The sequence below is a fragment of the Oryctolagus cuniculus genome, chromosome 6 (genome assembly GCF_051225735.1).
Source record: "Oryctolagus cuniculus isolate XC-2025 breed Fujian yellow rabbit chromosome 6, ASM5122573v1, whole genome shotgun sequence".
NCBI lineage: Eukaryota > Metazoa > Chordata > Mammalia > Lagomorpha > Leporidae > Oryctolagus > Oryctolagus cuniculus.
In genome coordinates this window covers 264,011-285,152 of record NC_142872.1, presented here as the reverse complement: position 1 = coordinate 285,152, position 21,142 = coordinate 264,011, and the positions used below count along the sequence as shown (strand labels likewise).

At 64.1% G+C, this 21,142-nt stretch overlaps 1 protein-coding gene across 2 annotated transcripts in view; it reads right to left on the bottom strand.

Moving 5' to 3' along the window:
* WNT3A (Wnt family member 3A) overlaps positions 1–18,697 on the bottom strand; it is a 34,807-nt gene extending 16,110 nt beyond the window's left edge. Inside the window, exons 1-2 of one of the 2 annotated variants that reach the window (XM_002723853.6) lie at positions 18,466–18,697; positions 8,626–8,864 (exon numbers count right to left, since the gene is read on the bottom strand). In XM_002723853.6, coding sequence (XP_002723899.3) covers positions 8,626–8,864; positions 18,466–18,536 — 310 coding nt within the window. In that variant the 5' untranslated portion in view covers positions 18,537–18,697. Of the gene's footprint in view, positions 1–8,625; positions 8,865–9,875; positions 10,015–18,465 lie in introns of those variants that run through there. The other variant, XM_070075932.2, reaches the window with a different exon arrangement.
* Positions 18,698–21,142: the final 2,445 nt, after the last annotated feature.

The following is a 21,142-nucleotide window of genomic DNA, read 5'->3' as shown; positions in this document are numbered from 1 at the left end:
CCCTGCTTCTTCACAAAATTCTCGTGTTTCCTTCTCAGCTGGGCACTAGATCCTGGCTCTGGGCCTCCCTACCCTACCCCACGACAGGCCACCATGTGGGTGACAACTACACCTGTGCACACACAGCATATCTGCACACGGGCACCATGTGTGCACACTGCTCCACTCGCACTGGGTGGGTGTGATGAGCCACACCACCCTGGGCCCCATCCCCTCTGTGCAGAGTCTCATGCAGTGCTCTGGCCAGCTCTCGGGGTGGCAGGCTGTAGCCACTCTCCATGCTCACACTCAGGGTTCCAGGAGGTACACAAGAGCCCCCTCAGCCCCAGCTCCTGCCCGCTAAGAACGTCCTTCTCGTGTTGGGCTCCGAGGTACACTCTCCATGCTGCTTTCTGCCCCTAGTGAGCCTCTCATCTGAGGGACCTGAGGCCCCTCTGCCCGCTGACACAGCATCCCGAGGGTGCAGGCTCAGTCCATGGTTTGGGGGACACAGACTTTCAGACCACAGTGTAGGGAGAGAGGAAGGCTAGGGTTGGGGGCCCGAGAGAGCAGAGATCCCTGGAGGGGCACGGGCCTTGGGCAGAACCACGGTCTCTGCAGGGAGTGCCAGAACAGCAGCCCAAGGGGGAACTTGCCAGGGACCCCAAGTCTGTTGGCATGAGAACAGAAGGTATGGTGCCCATTCCAAGACGACAATGTCAGAAGAGAAGCAAGTGTGTGGACAGGTGAGTTGCCATGTGGCCTCAGCTAGGCTGTGGCTTGCATCTGCTGAAACCCACTGGGGGCATGGTCCCCAGAGTGCTGGTGGGCACGTGGGGCCATGAGGGAGCTGTGCTGAATGGTCAGCCTCCCTGTCTCAGGCATTCACTGTGGCTGAGCAGATGCCAGCACCGCCTCTCGACCCTCCACAACCAGGCACTCCATGAGACCCCTGTTAGAGCCAGAGAGCAGACTGAGGCAGCACACCCTGGTGTGGAAGGCATTGAGGCAGCACACCCTGGTGTGGACAGCACCGAGACAGCACACCCAGGCGTGGACAGCACCGAGACAGCACACCCTGGAGTGGACGGCACCGAGGCAGCACACCCTGGTGAGGACGGCACTGAGACAGCACACCCTGGCATGGACGGCACCGTGACAGCACACCCTGGAGTGGATGGCACCGAGGCAGCACACCCTGGCGTGGACAGCACCGAGACAGCACACCCTGGAGTGGACGGCACCGAGGCAGCACACCCTGGTGAGGACGGCACCGAGGCAGCACACCCTGGTACGGACAGCACTGAGGCAGCATACTCTGGTACGGATGGCACTACCGAGACAGCATACCCAGGCACAGACGGTAATACTAAGACAGCACACCCTGGCACGGATGGCACCAAGACAGCATACCCAAGCGTGGATGGCATTACCAAGACAGCACATCCAGGCACAGATGGCATTACCGAGACAGCACACCCTGGCGCGGATGGCAGCAAGACAGCACACCCAGGTGAGGACAGCACAGAGACAACACACTCTGGCGTGGACGGCACCGAGGCAGCACACCCTGGTGAAGACGGCACCAAGGCAGCACACCCTGGTGAGGACGGCACCGAGACAGCACACCCTGGTATGGACAGCACCGAGACAGCACACCCTGGCGTGGACGGCACCGAGACAGCACACCCTGGTGAGGACGGCACCGAGGCAGCACACCCTGGTGAGGACGGCACCGAGGCAGCACACCCTGGTGAGGACGGCACCGAGTCAGCACACCCTGGTGAGGACGGCACCGAGGCAGCACACCCTGGTGAGGACGGCACCGAGGCAGCACACCCTGGTGAGGACGGCACCGAGGCAGCACACCCTGGTGAGGACGGCACCGAGGCAGCACACCCTGGTGAGGACGGCACCGAGACAGCACACCCTGGTGAGGACGGCACCGAGGCAGCACACCCTGGTGAGGACGGCACCGAGGCAGCACACCCTGGTGAGGACGGCACCGAGGCAGCACACCCTGGTGAGGACGGCACCGAGGCAGCACACCCTGGTGAGGACGGCACCGAGGCGGCACACCCTGGTGAGGACGGCACCGAGGCGGCACACCCTGGTGAGGACGGCACCGAGTCGGCACACCCTGGTGAGGACGGCACCGAGGCGGCACACCCTGGTGAGGACAGCACCGAGGCGGCACACCCTGGTGAGGACAGCACCGAGGCGGCACACCCTGGTGAGGACGGCACCGAGGCAGCACACCCTGGTGAGGACGGCACCGAGGCAGCACACCCTGGTGAGGACAGCACCGAGGCAGCACACCCTGGTGAGGACGGCACCGAGGCAGCACACCCTGGTGAGGACGGCACCGAGTCAGCACACCCTGGTGAGGACGGCACCGAGGCAGCACACCCTGGTGAGGACGGCACCGAGGCAGCACACCCTGGTGAGGACGGCACCGAGGCAGCACACCCTGGTGAGGACGGCACCGAGACAGCACACCCTGGTGAGGACGGCACCGAGGCAGCACACCCTGGTGAGGACGGCACCGAGGCAGCACACCCTGGAGTGGACGGCACCGAGGCAGCACACCCTGGGGAGGACGGCACCGAGACAGCACACCCTGGCATGGACGGCACCGAGGCAGCACACCCTGGTGAGGACAGCACCGAGTCAGCACACCCTGGTGAGGACAGCACCAAGGTAGCACACCCTGGTGAGGACGGCACCGAGACAGCACACCCTGGTGAGGACGGCACCGAGACAGCACACCCTGGTGAGGACGGCACCGAGGCAGCACACCCTGGTGAGGACGGCACCGAGGCAGCACACCCTGGTGAGGACGGCACCGAGGCAGCACACTCTGGTGAGGACGGCACCGAGGCAGCACACCCTGGTGAGGACAGCACCGAGGCAGCACACCGTGGTGAGGACGGCACCGAGGCAGCACACCCTGGTGAGGACAGCACCGAGTCAGCACACCCTGGTGAGGACAGCACCAAGGTAGCACACCCTGGTGAGGACGGCACCGAGACAGCACACTCTGGTGAGGACGGCACCGAGACAGCACACCCTGGTGAGGACGGCACCGAGGCAGCACACCCTGGTGAGGACGGCACCGAGGCAGCACACCCTGGTGAGGACGGCACCGAGGCAGCACACCCTGGTGAGGACGGCACCGAGGCAGCACACCCTGGAGTGGACGGCACCGAGGCAGCACACCCTGGGGAGGACGGCACCGAGACAGCACACCCTGGCATGGACGGCACCGAGGCAGCACACCCTGGTGAGGACGGCACCGAGTCAGCACACCCTGGTGAGGACAGCACCAAGGTAGCACACCCTGGTGAGGACGGCACCGAGACAGCACACTCTGGTGAGGACGGCACCGAGACAGCACACCCTGGTGAGGACGGCACCGAGGCAGCACACCCTGGTGAGGACGGCACCGAGGCAGCACACCCTGGTGAGGACGGCACCGAGGCAGCACACTCTGGTGAGGACGGCACCGAGGCAGCACACCCTGGTGAGGACAGCACCGAGGCAGCACACCGTGGTGAGGACGGCACCGAGGCAGCACACCCTGGTGAGGACGGCACCGAGGCGGCACACCCTGGTGAGGACGGCACCGAGGCGGCACACCCTGGTGAGGACGGCACCGAGTCAGCACACCCTGGTGAGGACGGCACCGAGGCAGCACACCCTGGTGAGGACGGCACTGAGGCAGCACACCCTGGTGAGGACGGCACCGAGACAGCACACCCTGGTGAGGACGGCACCGAGACAGCACACCCTGGTGAGGACAGCACCGAGCCAGCACACCCTGGTGAGGACGGCACTGAGGCAGCACACCCTGGTGAGGACGGCACCGAGACAGCACACCCTGGTACGGACAGCACCGAGGCAGCACACTCTGGTGAGGACGGCACCAAGGCAGCATACTCTGGTGCGGATGGCACTACCGAGACAGCACACCCAGGCACGGACGGTATTACTGAGACAGCACACCCAGGTGCGGACGGCACCGAGGGAGCACACCCTGGTGTGGACGGCACTTCTCTAAGCCGCCACAGCATGCATATCCCAGCTCCAGGCTGCTCTCCCAGGGTGGTCTGGGGGCGCCAGAGAGCTCAGTGTGTCCCACACAGGAACCCAGGGAAGCTCTGACTGCAGTGGGCAAAAGCAGGACATGGGGTTGCATCTCTCGGAAGTGGTGACCAGCATCTGCCAGGAAGCCACGCCCCAGCCTCACAGTCCCAGGATATCTGGAAGACAGAGAGCAGCCTCCTCAGGGTGGGTGGACCGCACCCCAGGAGCTGTGTGGACCTGTCTGGGCCAAAGCCTATGTTTCACCTGACTCGGAACTCTGCCAGGGCTGAGGCAGCTCAGCAAGCTGTTCATTGAGACTCAGGCACCTGTGGAAAACCCAAAGCCTGCGGCAAAGGCCCACCCAGGCCACCTGTGCTCAGTGTGCACCGAGGGCCCAGCCAGAGGAATTAGCTGAAGACAAGAAATGAAAAGTGTCCGATCAGAAAGAGCAGGTCCAGTGCTGTGGGCAGCAGGTAAAGTGCCCAAATGGGCACCAGTTCAGTTTAGCTGCTCCACTTCCGATCCAGCTCTCTACAGAAGGTCTCTCTCTGTAACTGCCCCTTTCAAATAAATACATATTTTTGAAGGATTTTATTTATTTATTTGAGAGGCAGAATAAGAGAAAGAGGCAGAGAAACACAGAGATCTTTCGTCCTCTGGTTCACTCTCCAAATGGCCGCAATGTTGGAGCTGCACCAATCTGAAGCCAGGAGCTTCTTCTGAGTCTCCCACGTGGGTGCAGGGCCCAAGGACTTGGGACCATCTTCTGCTGCTCTCCCAGGCACATTAGCAGGGAGCTGGATTGGAGACGCAGTCAGTACATGAATTGCTGGCACCCATATGGGATGCTGGCACCACAGGCGGAGGCTTAGCCGACTATGACACGGTGATGGCCCCTAAAAAAAGTAGCAACACTGTATATTCCCAAATAAGATGGCACTACAGGTAGAAGATTCTACAAAGCCGGCGCCGTGGCTCAATAGGTTAATCCTCCACCTTGCAGCGCCGGCACACCAGGTTCTAGTCACGGTCGGGGCGCCGGATTCTGTCCCGGTTGCCCCTCTTCCAGGCCAGCTCTCTGCTGTGGCCAGGGAGTGCAGTGGAGGATGGCCCAAGTGCTTGGGCCCTGCACCCCATGGGAGACCAAGAGAAGCACCTGGCTCCTGATCAGCGCAATGCACCGGCCGCAGCGCACCAGCCGAGGCGGCCATTGGAGGGTGAACCAACGGCAAAGGAAGACCTTTCTCTCTGTCTCTCTCTCTCACTGTCCACTCTGCCGGTCAAAAAATAATAATAAAAAAAAGATTCTACAGGAAACACACAACTTCCCAGAACTAGTGAATTAAGCAGTTTAAAGACACAAGATCAAAAGTGAGTCACTGCCCTTGCACGTGGAGCAAAGTGCCACAGCCATGGCCACCCAACCTGACCAATGCTGGACACTCCCCTTGGCTGGTTTCACACTCACCACAGAGCTACAAGAACCCCAGGAGTGGCATGGGTAGCAGGGCTGGCACACAGGCTGATGAGAGGAGCTGAGGGCCAGGAACAGCCCAGCTCGCCTGTGGCAAGCAGATTTTGGGGAGGGAGCCATGCCCATTCTAGAGGAGGAGAAGGCCCTGGAACAATGGACACCATGGGCAGAAAAGGACACAGCTGGACCCCTATCTTGCCAACTGCAGATTGCCTCTGCACAGATCCAATACCTGAATGCGTGAGACAGAACGTCACACTCTGGGAACAAAAGGCCGGTGTGGGACTCAGATGAGGCTGCTGTCTTCCTAGGACATCTGGATGAACTGAGCTTGATCACAGCATAGGACTTCTGTGCACAAACCCAGTCAGGGGCTGGTGCTGTGGCGCAGGGGTTACATCGCCACCTGCAGCTCTGTCATCCCATGGGTGCTGCTCCACTTCTTTTTTTTTTTTTTAATTTTTGACAGGCAGAGTGGACAGTGAGAGAGAGAGAGACAGAGAAAGGTCTTCCTTTACCGTTGGTTTACCCTCCAATGGCTGCTGCGGCCGGCTTACCATGCTGATCCAAAGCCGGGAGCCAGGTGCTTCTCTTGGTCTCCCATGCGGGTGCAGGGCCCAACCACTTGGGCCACAGCAGAGAGCTGGACTGGAAGAGGGGCAACCGGGACAGAATCCCGACCGGGACTAAAACCCGGTGTGCTGGCGCCACAAGGCAGAGGATTAGCCTATTGAGCCGTGGCGCCAGCCTGCTCCACTTCTGATCCAGCCCCTGCTTATGGCCTGGGAAGGCAGCAGAAGACTGGACCCCTGCCAGCCATGTGGGAGACCCAGATGGCATTCTGGGCTCCTGGCTTTGCTTGCCTCAGTTTGACTGTTGTGGCCATTTGCAGAAAAAACCAGCAAATGGAAACCCTCTCTTTCAAATAAATAACTCTTAAAGAAAAAAAAAAAAACCCTACCCAATCACCTAAGAGAAAAGACAACTGCCACGAGGCAGTGAATGTTTGCCAGTCAAACACCTGAGCAGGGATTGGTGTCCAAAGAGACAGAGGGATCCAGCACAGCGGACAGACACCCAAGACTCCTCCTCTAGTCACACACCACAGCAGACAGACGACCCAGACTCCTCCTCCAGTCACACACCACAGTAGACAACCGAGACTCTTCCTCCACCAGACACAGCAGACAGACAGACAGAGGACCAACTCCTCCTCTGTGGTGGAATGAGGTCATGCCAAGATGGCCGCTAGCAACAGAAACTGCCTGGCAACAGGCTGTGATTGGTTCGGGCATAGACCGCCCCTTGACCAGACTGGCTGCCTTGGCTACATAAGCTGCTGAAGCAACTGATATAAACGAGTCTACAGGCTGCTGGCCTCAGGCCTGCTTTCACCGGACTCCCAGGATCTGTGTGGTGGGTATGTGGGGTGACTCCGTGCCTCTTGCCCTCACCACCTCTTCCTCTCAGGAACAAATCCACAGCAGCACTCCTCCACCAGACACAGCACAGCAGACAGACAGACGACCTGAGACTCCTCCTCCACCAGACACAGCAGACAGACAGACAGATGACCTGAGACTCCTCCTCCACCAGACACAGCAGACAGACGACTTGAGACTCCTCCTTCACCAGATCCTGCAGACAGACTGATGACCTGAGACTCCTCCTCCACCAGTCACAGCACAGCAGACAGAAAGACGACCAAGACTCCTCCTCCACCAGACACAGCAGACAGACAGATGACCTGAGACTCCTCCACCAGACACACCAGACAGACGACCTGAGACTCCTCCACCAGACACACCAGACAGATGACCTGAGATTCCTCCTCCACCAGACACACCAGACAGATGACCTGAGATTCCTCCTCCACCAGACACACCAGACAGATGACCTGAGACTCCTCCTCCACCAGACACAGCAGATACAGACGACCAAGACTCCTCCTCCACCAGATCCAGCAGATAGACTGACGAGCTGAGATTCCTCCTCCACCAGACACAGCAGACAGACAGACGACCTGAGGTTCCTCCTCCTCCATTCACAGCAGACAGAGAGACACCGAGACTCCTTCTCCAGAGATAGCACATCACGTCAGCCATACGACGTGCAGACAAAACCAGGCCAAGTCGCCAGCTCCCAGCCTTTGTGGTGGCCAAAGGAGCAGGACCCACAAGTGTTGTGGGGACGTGGAGGAACGGGAAACTGCACAGATGCAGCTGCAGGTCGGGATGCAAAACAAGGCAGGCACTGCAGGAAATGGGACTATGCCTCCAAACACCACAGAATCGCCACAGGACCCAGCAACTCTGCCTCCAGGTGCAAGCCCCATAGGAACCGAAAGCAAGCATCCCAGCAAATGCTCATCAACAGCATCCAAGCAGTGGGAGCCACAGCTTCAGAGGACCCGCATGGGCACCCGGGTTCGCACTTGTGGAGGACTCACTCATGAGAAGGCCGCTGCGGTGGGGGTGAGCCAGAAGGCAGGGTGTTCAGTGAGAGAGGAGCAGTGTCCAGGAAGTGCGGCTCAGCCAGAGAGGAGCAGTGTCCAGGAAGGGCGGCTCAGCCAGAGAGGAGCAGTGTCCAGGAAGGGCGGCTCAGCCAGAGAGGACCCCGCATCCAGGAGGGGTGGCTCAGCCAGAGGAGCGGACCCTGCATCCAGGAGGGGCAGGGGTAGGCGCTCCCGCAGGGCAGCGTGCAGCGGCCACTGCAGGGCACACAGCAGCCCTGAGCCTTTTCAGGAGGAGCAGGGCATTCTGGGAGTGGATCGAGGTGAGGAACGCACGTTTCCAGCATCCCAGGAGCTGCTGGATCCACACAAAGACCACAGAACACAACTCTCCCGGATTTTAAACGAAGGCGCTAAGCTTGCACCTTGTGTGCTGTTACTTATCTGTCTTTACGTCTGCTTCCCTCCATCTCTGTCATCTGTCTGCCTCTGTCTCTGTCCCTCCTGTCTGCCCACGACAGGGAAGGGACACAGCCCACAAGGCCCCAGGTGATTGTGCTGTGGCGGACCTGCCCAAAGCCCTCCCATGGGGCCTTGAACAAGCAGCTGTCCCCCCACCCCCGGCCCCGCCTACCTCTGTCCAGCACAGGGCCGAAGATGGCCAGGCTGTCGACGGTGGTGCAGTTCCAGCGGCGGCCGCGGAACTGGTGCTGACACTCCTGGACGGCCAGCCGCACGCCCTCCGCCACGCTGGGCATGATCTCCACGTAGTTCCTGCAGAAGCGCAGCTGCTTGGGCACCAGGCCGGGGATGCTGGCGCACAGCACGGGATGCGTGCCCAGCGAGGAGTGCTGCGGCCCGACGGCCAGGGACCTGGGGAGGAGGGACGAGGGTCAGTGCTGCAGGCCCGGGACGCCACACGTGCGAAATCTGCGGAGGCCAGCCTTCCCCTGGGGAGCAGACAGCTCCCTTGTAAGGAAACCTGCCCTACCCTGCACCCTCGAGGTAGCTCCAAACACAACACTCCAGCAGCTGCTGCGTGAGGCGGCCAGAGCCCATCCCTGCTGTCTGGCTGCAGGGGCCCCATGGACACTGGGCTCCCGAAGGCAGGGTGGGTGGTGGCCGCTAAGGGGCCTCAGGTAGACCCTGGGGCAGATGGGAACAGGTCAGCCCTGGGAGGCTTCTGGGGTGGGGACCACATCGCACCCCCTCTCCTGGTAGACCCGCTGCTGAACCCCACTCTGGAGACTCCGACCCAGTGTGCAAGGTGGGAGGCACCGGGACATAGCTGATGGGGTGGCCGGGACCGCCAGCTCCTCCCCGGATGTTCGCTTGTCCACAAGTGGGCGCCTGCGTGCTCACGCTCTCGCTCCTCGTGCATCCACACCCAGCTGACTGTGCACAGGGGACGCATGGACACAGGGGGCACAGCAGATGCGACCTGCGGCCCCGGGCTGGCAGGGCCCTGCCTCCGTCTGTCTCCATTGAGCGACAGGACCAAGGCCCCCCAATGCGGGCCCCCCAATCACCCACCGCAGCAGCTACAGGCGTCTGTGGGGTCCAGGGGCTGGCGTCCCCTGCCTGGGTCCTGGTGATTCTGGGGACAGCCTGGACAGCCGCCTGCGGTTGGAAGCTGTGAGACCTGGCCCAAGGAGGGCACAGTTCCGTTCCCGGGGGACACCTGCGGCCCCGCAGCTGCGATCAGCAGCCTCCGGGACAGGAGAGACCAGCCCAGGGGCCCAGCGCCCAGAAGCGAGTGAACGCCGCAGAGCGGGCCCCCAGGCCTCCCCCGCATGCCTGACGGTGGGGGTGACGGCTGCCAGGCCTCTGCTTGCCCTCCACCCAGCAGCCTCCCGTGAGCGCTGGCCCTGACTTGACACTCACCGCACATGGGAGGGCCTCGTGCTGCTCCAGCACACGGCGCCTGGGGCACCCGGTGTCCAGGGCCCTTGTCAGCTCCCCAAACCCCCTCTTCCTCAGCGGAGAAAGGGCGGAGGTGGCCATGAAACTGTCTGCGGCACCTCAGAGTCTCGAGGAGCTCCAGCAAGGCCCTGCGAGGCTGCGGGCCACTGCTCAGCTGCCCAGGGCCAACGTGGCTTCCAGCAGGTGCCCGCCAGTGCCCTACGGGCGGGAACCTTTGCTTCCACCGGGCCACGCGGCGCCGCTCCTCGCGGTGTTATCCTCGATATGCGGAGCAAAGCAGCGACGCGCCTGCCCACGTGCTGAGGGCGCAGGAGCGTGACGTATATGCCCACGTGATGGGGGCTCCGGGAGCGACGCGCCTGCCCACATGCTGAGGGTGCGGCGGAAGTGACATATATGCCCACGTGCCGAGGGCGCAGGGGAGCTACACGCATGCCCACGTGCTGAGGGCGTGGCGGAAGTGACGTATCTGCCCACGTGGTGGGGGCTCTGGGAGCGACGCGCATGCCCACGTGCTCAGGGCGCAGGGGAGTGACGCGCATGCCCACGTGCGGAGGGCGCAGAGCCGGTGGCCGTGTGCGTGGGGCTGGGTAGAGGACTGGGGCGCTGGCAGGTGGTCCCTGTGCGTCTGTGTGAGCCCCGCGGACTTTTCCGGTGGATGCGAAGGGTCTGCCTGCTGGACCGGGCTTTTCCACACTGGGGAGACCGGAGACGCGCAGAGCAGAGGACTCTGCTGAGACCGAGCCTGGCCGCTCCTTGCTGGACACCGGGCAGCCTGAAGCCTCCTCGGACAGCCCAGAGCCGGGGCCGCTGGCCCCCTGCCTGCCTCACCTGGCGGGGACAGTGTCGGGGACTCCCTGCGCGGGCTGCTGAGTCAGCTCAGCCTGCTCAGGCTCCGGGCAGGCCCCGGCTCGCACCTCCCCGGCGGCGGCGCAGGCGGCAGCGCCAGCTGCTCCAGCTGCTCCGGCCCCCGCCAGCCCTGACTGGCTCCCTCGTGCTCGAATCCAGAGACCTGGAGTGCCTGGGGCTTCTCTTGCTTTCCCGGGGCCCCGGGACGCCTGGAGCTCCTTGAGTAGCTGGGCAGTGCGGCCCCTGGAGGGGTGGGGGACGGGGCCCACCGCAGACGTGCCCTGTCCCACACCTCCCGGCAGAGCCCTCGGATTCAGACGTCGCAGGCAGGGAGAACGCGAGGCTCCAGCAGGCGGCGCCTGCGAAGCCCTTCTAAGAGGCGAGGCTCTGGCCTGGGGGCTCTGGGGGAGACCCACGGCTGCACGGCCCAAGTGGGCCTCCGAGGATGGCAGCATGGCCTGTCGGGGGGTCTCACCAGGAAAGAATGGGGCGCCAGGTCCCCATCCTGGGGGACGCGTCTCTCCAGGGCCCAGTTCTCAGGACACCTAAAACATGATGCCAAACGAACACTGGCTTCACAGACCTGCACCCCCACCCCGCGTCTGGTGCACGGCTGCCTGCGGGAGACGCTGGAGGTTGGAGGCTGCCGGGCCTCTGCAAGTTTTCAGCTGGAGGGAGCTAACTGCTGCCCTCAGGTCACGGCGTCCCCGGACCGCTGTGACTGATCCTGGCCACAGCTGGACAGTGCCTGAGGGAATGGCGCTGGACAACCTGGCCTCAAAGGGCAGAGGTGTTTCCCATGAGCCTCAAGCGGCGTATGCAGCTGAGCCCACCCCAAGCCCGACCCGAGCTGGGTGCTGGGAGGACCCCTCTGTCCCTGAGCGCTAACAGAAGCTGCCTCCCTGTGCTGCTCACTGGGGCACCTGCAGAGGGGGTCTCTGTGGGGTTTGCACCTCTGCCTGCACCCAGGTGCCTTTCTCCTGCACGCCCCAGCTCCGGCATGCCGCCTGCCAACCACTCAGCCCCTCAGCTGGCCCCACCTGCCTTGTCACCTGTGGAAGCCCAGCGATGACCCGCACACAGGCCCACAAAACCTAAGCCAGACAGTCCAGAGCCCTCCTGGAGCAGCACAGAGGTCCTGGCACATCTGCCTCCCAGGGACTCCCTTTTCCAATACCCTACAAGGCCCTCAAAATGCACTAAACACCAGGATGAGCGAGGGGACACTTGTGAGCCCGTCCAGTACCAACCATGCCTACTGCAGCCCTGCTGCTGACATGGCGTGGTCACAGGGGGGATGTGGTGGAGCCCCCCCACCTTCAAGCCTCACCCCTGTCCCCCGGCTGAACTGGGAGGCCCTTGGTTACTGCACCTGCTCTCCACGGCAGGTCCCGACAGCCTCCCAGGAGCTGGAGCCCCAGAAGAGGCTGGGCCGTGGCATCAGGTGCTGGGAAGGTGGTTGGGATGGCTCCTGGCCTGAGTGGGCACTGCCCTAATTATGCCCCAGGTGCCAGCCCTGAGCACCTGCTGGGGTCCCTAGTATGAGGTCTGCCACCCGTCCTCCTGTGTCCCGAGGGGCCTGCCTTGGGGTCATTTGCTGAAGGGGCCAGGGTGCCGGGGCTCAGGCCGTAGCCCTGTCTTTGGCCCAGATCGGGGAGGCATCTGGTCATTTCACATTCACACCTGGGTTCCTCTGTCCTGGGCATGGCGAGATCCAGGCCGTGCTGCGGGGTCCATGGGAGAGGTCGAGAGACCACCCTCGTGGCACGTACCTGCCCACACCTGCCCTCCCCGCCAGCTCCATGGGAGGATGCGATTGGGAGGAGTGTGACACCGAACTCCAGCCCCTCCAGCCCCCAGGATGGGGCATCCCCACCTGTCACCCTGCCTTTCCCCCGGCCCAGCTGAGAGAAGCCTCCTGCACCGCAGGTGTGCACCGTGGAGCTTGTGTCACCACAAGGCAGCCGTCGAGAGGACCCCAGAAGGACTGCAGGGTGCAGAACTCACCCCAAGGGACTGCTCTCCCCCTCGTGTGTCTCCAGGCCCCAGCTTCATTCTGTGTGCACAGCCCATTTGTCAGGGAAGCCATTGCCTTGCACTCTGCCTGTCCCTGTCCTCACAGTGTCAGTCGTGGCCGTGGCCATGTGAGCCACGCCTGCAGCCCACGAGCACTAATGGTTTTTCTCCCCCTCCTCCCCTCCTCCTGCCGAAAGGCCGGGCACCTGGCCAGGGCTGTAGCAGAGGCGCTGGCTGTGACTTGCAGGGGAGGAAGGAGGCGGGCGGCCGGCCAGCCCAGCCCGGCCGAGCCGAGGGCCTCCAGCTTCTGTTTGGTCCCGTGTGAATTTCATCGTCTTTGTGCGTGGCCATACGATGCTGATGCTGGCCGCTCCCTGTGGACAGCGGCTTGGGGCAAGGGGAGGGGCTTCGTGACACCCTCGCCTCGTGCAGCCACCCAGCCCGCCTGCCAGGCCCCAGCAAGAGGTGCCACGTCTCGGCACCTCTCTCCTTGTGGTTGAAGCCGACAGACCCAGAGTGGTCACGCAGAAGTCCTGGGGGACTCTGGTTACAGGCAGGGGTCTGCGGGGAGCTCCAGCGGCGCCCCCTCCCAGGCCTGTTCCCCATCCATCGAGGTCGGCTCTGCCTGAGGCTGCGAGAGCACGGTGAGGAGTGGATGCGCAGTGGTCACTGCCTGGCTGGGGGTCATTCAGTGCCACCTGGGCGTGTCAGTGGACAGGGCACCTCAAGGAGGCACCGGATGCCCCCAGCCCTGTCAGCCACCTCCCTGGCCGTGAGGAAGAGGGCCGCCCAGAGCCAGCGCCTTGGGAAGGCGGAGCACTATGGAGGACCCTGGCTGAGCCGCGGTCTCTGCAGGTACAGCGAGGCCTGGGCACCTCCGTGCTGCTAGGGTCAGGGCCTTTTCATGGAGGGGCGTGAGGGTCCCATCCTCAGACCAGTGGCCCCTGGGGGTGGGCGGCCCCCAGCCAACCGGGACAGTCTGTCCCCTCTGGAATGGGGCTGCCCCCAAGGTTCCGCTTTCTCTTCCCAGCTAGGGCCAGAGGCGTCCCCGCCCCGGGCTCCCCATCCCTGCCGGGAGCCCTCCCAGCAGCGCCTGGTGCTGCCCGCAGGGCCAGGATTACCGACACATACTTTGGGCGAGTCCCGGCAGGCGGGGAGGCCCTGTGCCCGCGGCCAGGCATTTGCCAGCCTCCCTGGGCGGCAGCGGCACGTTTCCCTGGGAAGGAATGTGGACGTGCCAACGGGTGAGACACGGGCAGAGTGTCACCTGAGAGGCCAGGAGGGAGACTGAGGCAGAGGCTGCCACATGCCCCAGGCTCAGGGCTGGGACCTCCTTGAGGGTGAGGAGGGGACTTGCAGAGACAGCAAGCTTCATCCTCACACCATGACGCTCCGGTTCTCACAGGCAAGAGTCCGTCCACCCCAGCCTCACTGCTTAGCAACAGGCGACTCTGGAGATGCCAGAAAGGAGGCAGAATGGTGATGTCCACTCACTGAAAGCCGTGCCCAGGTGCTGGGGGTGCCACGGACACGTTTCCAAAAGGTCCCATGGTCAGTGAGACACAGCCACACCTGGCCCACTCTGCACGGGATCTGCACCTCCTCCATCACACAGCTCAGGTCCAGGGTCTCAGCTCACCCTGGAGTAGCTCACAGAGTTGGGGACCACGGAGCCCTGGCCCTGTCTGCACCCACAGCCCAGCCCCCTTTCTCGAGCTTGTTTCTGGCAGCTCACCTTCTTAGGAACTCTTGCCCACCCTGTGTCAAATCTGCCTCCCTGCCACCTGCAGCCTCTGCTCCCAGTGCCTGTGGAGCCACACGGAGTCTGAGCCTCCTCCAACCACCAGTCATGCCACGAAGTGGGCAGCAGCAGCAGCTCCTTCCCCTTCCTTCTCAGACGGGGCAAATGTGAAATCTCCCGCTGGGGCCGAAACCCCTCCCAGGGAGGCCTGGGCGCAGGAAGTGCCACGGCACCTTCAGGCCCCGAGGCCACCAATCACTTCCCCCAGGTCTGCCTGTGCTTCATGGCAGGCAACCCAGTGCTCAGAGGTGGGCTGTGGCCCCACTTTCCCCCCAGGGAAAAAGTGGCCAGCAGGTGCTTGTGGACGCATCCTGTGCTCTCTGCCACATGAACGTAACACACTTAAAAGGGAGTCAAGGCAACGAGTCTGATAACATGGATGGGCCAGCAGGCTGAGGACGCCAGGTGGGGGACTGTGTGGCTGGTCCGGGCCCCGGATCCCGGTGATTTGAGACGGGTGGTCTGGCTGTGGTCACTTGTGACAGTGCCCTGAGGAAAGCTGCAGGAGGCAGGGCTGCCCCCGAACTCCTCAAGCTGACAGCACTGCTGGGGGGGGGGGAGGTCAGCCTGGAGTCCCATTCTCTCATCTGCAAGTTTCACCTGCTAGTCACCCCCAGGCTTTGGGGGGTGCAGAGAGGCAGAGGGAGATGGAGAGAGACAGGGAGAGGCAGATACAGGTGCAGGGAGAAGACAAGGAGGAAGGAGAAGGCTCCCTTGCAGGAACTAGCAGAGGTGCAACTGGCTGCCTGAGAAGCTCAGACACCTGTTCAACTTCCTGGGTCTCCAAGGGCCGCCTGTCCCTGCCCAGATGTCCCCTTCCCATCTCCACCTCTTCTCCATGCTGCAGCTGACCACTCACCTATCACAAAGTCTCCAGTACCTCCATGTGCCTGTACATCCCAACCGGAACTCTCCCCTCCGTCTGTGCCTCAACCCCATGGGCACCTACTTCACTCACCCCATGGTCCGTGGGCATGTGGTGAGACCTGTGGCCCCCCATCCTTCACTGCCATGTGAGAACAGTGAAGACTCCATGTGATGAGCCCCCTGGGGGCAACCTTGGCCAGGGGCTGTGCAGACTAGGAGGCAGGTGACAGCTGAACCAGCCTTTGGGGCAGCAGGGGGCAAGGGCTGAGCACTGGCTTCCTGGAAGGTGTGTGGGAAGGGGAGCTGAGAGGGATCTGGGGCTGGCCCTGCAGAAGTAGGGGTCACTGATGGGCTTCTGTCCTGGCTCAGCCTGTCTCAGGCTGTTGACAGTCCATGGCCAGGGAGAAGGCTGGACACGGGCTGCACACTGAGTGACCATTGCACTTGATGGCTCTGCCTGGGTGCTCGTGGAGCCCACAGTCCAGAGGGCACTAGAGGGGCTGGTGAGAAGGTTCCCAGAAGGAAAGGGGGCCAGGGTGGGACTCTTGGAACATAAAGGACCTCACCCCGCCTCTGAGGACAGCCAGGGTATCGGCCACTGCAAGCAATGAGTCCAGGCTGCTGAGAGGGTGTGGGGCCCGAGGAACGGGATGGGCTGAGGACTAGGGATGGAGACAGTGCAAGGAACAGAGGGATGGAGTGCTTGGCCCCTGTGGGCTCGGACCCTGGCTGACCCCTAGGGCCTGCTGGGAGACACAGGGACATCCCGAGAAGCCCTTGGCGGAGGCTGGGGCAGGAGGGAGCCGGTGCCACCAAGCCAGGCCAGTCTTCTGCGCCCACAGTCTCTGTCATTCATTCCAATTCCACAAGAAGAGAACTCAGTCTGGACAAGGGTGTGGGGGGAGGGGCATGCGCAAGAGTGGCCCACTCGGGACCCCTCTGCCTTTAGAGTGGACCTGGGGTCTGCCGTGCCACCACGGATTAGAGATGTTCCTGGTGGTCCTGGCATTCCGGACACCTAGACACCTCGGGCCACTCCACCCAGAGCTGGGCTGGGCTGCTTTCCGGCTTGGTTTCTCCAGGTGAACAGAGGTTCCCAGGTTGAAGTCACTTTCTCTTTCCTATGCAAGGTGCGAGGGGCAGGGCTGGAAGGCAGCCCGCCCCCCCCCCCCCACTTCCCTTTAGGGAGGGAGGATAAAGCAGACCACCCAGCCAGGGGTGAGGACAGGTGGCAACTTAGAGAGAGGTCTCCCAGGCTGGGTCTCTGCTCTGCCGCAGCCGGGGCTAACCCAGCGCGGTCAGGAGCACCTCCTTCCTCCCAGGGGGATGCCTACCTGGGGAGGGTGAGCGAAACCAGGAGCCCTCACCCGAGGCCCTCCTCCGATTGCAGGCGCCCCTCCCCCCAAGGCGCTGTTCCTTTCTTTCCGTGAGCCCCCTCCTCACCAGACGAGTGCCCCCCCCCTTAGGCAAAGAGGGCTGGAGGTGGGAGTCTTGGTGTCCCCAGGGGAACCTCCCCAAGGGGTTCCTCAGGAAGCAGAGAATCGCAAAGTGTGGAGTCCCACCGAGAACAAAGGCGCCGCGGAGGAGGAGGTGAGACAGGGTCCTAGCCACATCCCTGCAGTCCTGGGGGCTCCCTGTGCCCCTTTGCCCTGGGGCCAAGGGCTGCCCCCTGCCCTAGAGGGCGCGCATGCCCCTGAGAGGCCCAGACACAGGACGCGGACGGCCCAGATGATAAGAGTAGTGTTTGCGCGTGGGGAGCTGGGTGAGGCTGCGGACCGCAGATGCCGGGGCGCGGGGTGGCCAGGTGCAGCGGCCGGGCCCTTGCTTAGGAGTAGCGCGGGGAAGGGGTGCGCCCTTCAGCGCCTTGCAGGCGGCGGCGGGTCCTAATTAGAAGCCTGGCGCGGGATGGGGCAGCTCCCGGGGCGCCCTCGGGCGAGCAGTCCCAGCTCCCTGTGGCCGGCGGCATGCGCTTCAGGGCCTGCGCCCCAGGGCGCGCCCGCTCGGGGAAGCGCCGGGAGCCGGGAGCCGTACGTGCGGAGGGAGCCAGAGCGCACCAGGAGTCCCTGCGGACCCCGCCACCTCTCCCAGGCCCCATGCTGGGCCGGGGCTGTCCCTCGCCCCGCCCCGCCCCGCCCCGCGCCTCAGACCCGGCTCCCCAGCTCCTGAACCGTCTCGGAGAGAAAAATTATTATCGGATTAGATGTACTTCGCTCGCTCGGGCTTCCCCCTTCCCCTCGGCGTAATTATTATAATTCCAGGCGAGCCGTCGGAGCGGGTTCCCGGGCAGGGAAGCCTCTCTCCACCTCGGGTCTCTAGCCGCGCGCCCCCGCCCTCGGGCACCCGCATTTCCGCACCGTGGGCGTCCAAGGGCCGGAGGATCCTGGCTCAGTGACCCAGGCTCTGCGGAATGACGCGCCCTGAGGAAGGGTCCCTCGGTTCCCCTCTCTCCCGGGATGTGTGACCGGGAGGCGCTTGGGTTTGGCGAGGATCTGACCACAAGGTGCCGGGCAGTGGGTTCCCCAGTGCGGGCCGCTCGCTCTAACCCGACGCGACACCCCCGCCCGCAGGCAGCTGCGGGCCGGCGCTCCGGGAGAGGCCCCGGGGTCCCCACGCTGGGACTGCCTAGTGCGCCCGGGCCCGGGTCGCCTTTACGTAACCGCGCCGCCGAGCTGGGTCTTGTCTCAGCGACTTTGTTTTAGGGCGTGTGGGGGGCGGGGGGGGAGAGATGCAGCCACCAAGCACAGTCCCCGCGAGCCTCCGTCTCCGCGCGCGGCCGCCGCCTGCCCTCCGCTCTCGCCCAGCGCAAGATGTGAACATAGCTTGCCCGCCTCTCCCTGCCCGACGCCAGGGTTGGCCGGGACCCTGCCCGACCCCCTCCACGGGCTCCGGGAGTCGATGTCCCCGGAAGCTCAACCACCCGAGTCCCAGGCGCCGCCGTGGAAGGCATCGGTCCGTTGCCCGTGGGTGCAGACTCCCGAGGGGACGGCCGCCCTGGGGGCCCCGGGGAGGCTCACTCACCACCAGATGGGGTAGCTGCCCAGCGCCGGCCTCAAGCTGCACAGCAGCAAGAAGTATCCCAGCGGAGCCATCGCCGCGCGCGAGAGCGCGCAAGGCCGAAGTCCGCCTGAGAGCGCGGGCGCCCGTGAGGGCTGGGCCCTGGGAGCTGCGGCTGCTGCGGCCGCGGGTGCGCGGCAGTGCGCGGCAGTGCGGGCTCCGAGGGCGGCGCTGCGCCAGGTGGGCCGGCAGCCCGGCGGCGGGCCGAGGCCCGGGGCGGCGCGGGGCGGCAGGGGCGGGGCACCGCTGCGGGGGGCGCCCGCCGGGGCCCGGGCCAGCGCCCGGGCGGGGCGGGGCGGGGCTGGGGAGCTAGAACTGCGGCGGCGGCGGCGCCGGCCCCTCGTGAGGCCGTGGGTGCGCGGGTGCGCTCGAGCTGCTGCAGGTGCGCGGGGTGCGCGGCGCGCTCGGGTGGCGTGTCCAGGTGTGCTCCAGTGCCGGAGTGCGTGGGTGGAGCGGGCCAGCTGGGGCCCGGGACTGCACGGTCAGTTGGCACCCGCGGGGTTCGCGCGGCGCCCGCCCTGTACTCTCCGTGGGACGCGCGGTCTGCCTCGCATTGGCGCTCCTGCTTTCTGAGCACTTGCGTCTCGGCCCCAAGATGGCTTGGCTCCTCTGTCGTGTCCCGTCACCGTGCAGGGGCAGTGTTGGCCGCCCCTGGCTCCTCTGTCTTCGACCAGACCTTGCTCAGCCACGATCTGCGCTGCTGGAGAGTCTTGGCCGGTGCGCAAGACCGGGGAGCGCGTGACCTGGCCTAGGGAGAGCGGCCCGATGGGCGCTCTCTGGTCACGCCGGGAAGAGTTGGCCCTGCCTGCGGCCCAAGGATAGGCCCCTCCGCTTGTCTCTGACACGCACGGGGAAGAGAGCACACGGCCCGGCACGGGGAGGGGCGGGGGCCGGGGGAAGGCAGCCTCTGCTCCAGCTCCAGCGCTCCAGCGCTCCAGACCCGGACCTTCCAAAGGCAATCATTTCTGTGTTAGACGCCACACGGCAGCGAAGAACAGAGAGGGAGAGTGGCTTGCTGAGGTCACCCTTGTGGCTGGAGCAGGGAAGACCCAAGCCGGAGACCCCACCCTGGTCCTGTCCCTGAGCTGAGCAGGCTCCTGGAGATGCCGGCCTCAGACTGAGCCCTGGGGACCCTGCGGCTCCCGGCCCCAAGCCTTGCTGCCTGGTGTGGGGAGAGGCCTGGCTGCACAGTCAGAGAAGGCTGACCACTCCCCACTTCCTGGTGTCCCAAGGGAGCCGTGCAGTTGGGGTTTTGTCCCCAAGGCACAGAGAGCGCTGTTCCCACTCAGGAGGAGCTCCCTTCACATCACCTTGGGGACCCAGTTCAGTGTTCTCATGCTCCCCCACTAGTGGCTGCATGCCTCCCACCCCAGGGGAAGGGGGAAGAATTCTGGGGTGAGGCAGAGAAGGGGCAGGGGCTGGCTTCTCCTCTGAGCACCCTCTGTCCAATCGTGGAGATCCCGAATACATACTGTGCTCCTGGGGGACCTGGGCCATGGAACGAGGTGGGTGGGGCCACGGATCAGGGTGGCCATGCCCAAGCTGCCCAGCAGCCTCCCAGCTGTCAGGCAGGCACCATCCTGCAGCCTGGCCTCCTGCCCCTTTGGCCTCTGCCTTGCTGCTTCCATGGATCCTGCTGAGCCCCTGCCCCCTGCCCATGGGTGCCCGGCCGCTCGCCATGCCCCAGAAGGCAGAGAAGGCTTCAGCTCCCAGGCGGGGGCTCTTCCCCGGCACACTCTCAGAGACTGGAATGATACCCGTGGAGGGGCGCTGGCAGGATGGGCTGCAAGGTGGTGCTTGGCTGGGGTCGTTCAGGGCTGCCCTTCCCTGTGTGGGGCCCCTTGCTGAGGGGGCTCTGCCTTTGCCTCCTTTGGTCTATGTGAGAATGCTGGCCTTGGACAGCTATGTGGGGCTGGAATTGGTGGAGAGGGGAGCAGGGGCAGGGACTCTTGCTTGGGTGGCAGGGGATGCCCTGTGCCTGGCACAGGCTGGCACAGAAACTGTTTTCTGGGCTCCATCAAAGGCCCTGAGCATGGTTTGATTGGGGCAAGCTGAGCTGGGGTCCCCCAGGCCATCTCCAGTCAGTGCAAGCAGAGGCAGGAGACAAGATCTCTGATTTGCAGCCTGAAGCATCCAGTCCGACCTGGGGCTGCTCTCACTGCCCTGGAAGTGCTACGCACTGTGCCAGCGTCCAGTCCGACTTGAGGCTGTGCTCACTGCCCTAGAAGTGCTAAGCACTATGCCAGGGCCCCTTCCGTGTTGGCCATGGCTGACAATGAAAGATGTCCCTGACCAGCCAGACCCTGCTCCGCATGGGGCAGGCACGGGACAGGCATCTGGTGAGCAGCCCGCAGCCCTGGCCTGCCCATTGGAGAGCACGTAGGTGCAGACAGGGAGGAGAGCGAGACCTCCGGAGCCCACGTGGGAAAGTGGCTTGTGGTGATGGTGGGGGTACCTGGGAGGAGGGGCGGCCACAGGCTTGATGACACAGAGACCACAGTTATGGGTGAGTCTGCAGGAGACAGGTTTCTGGTCCATCGTGGGGCTGTTGGAGGGCCCTGGGGTGGGCTTCCAGAGCAAGCACCTAGAGGAGGCCACCATCCCTGATGGGCGGTCTTTGTGTGGTGGTGCAGAGCCTGTA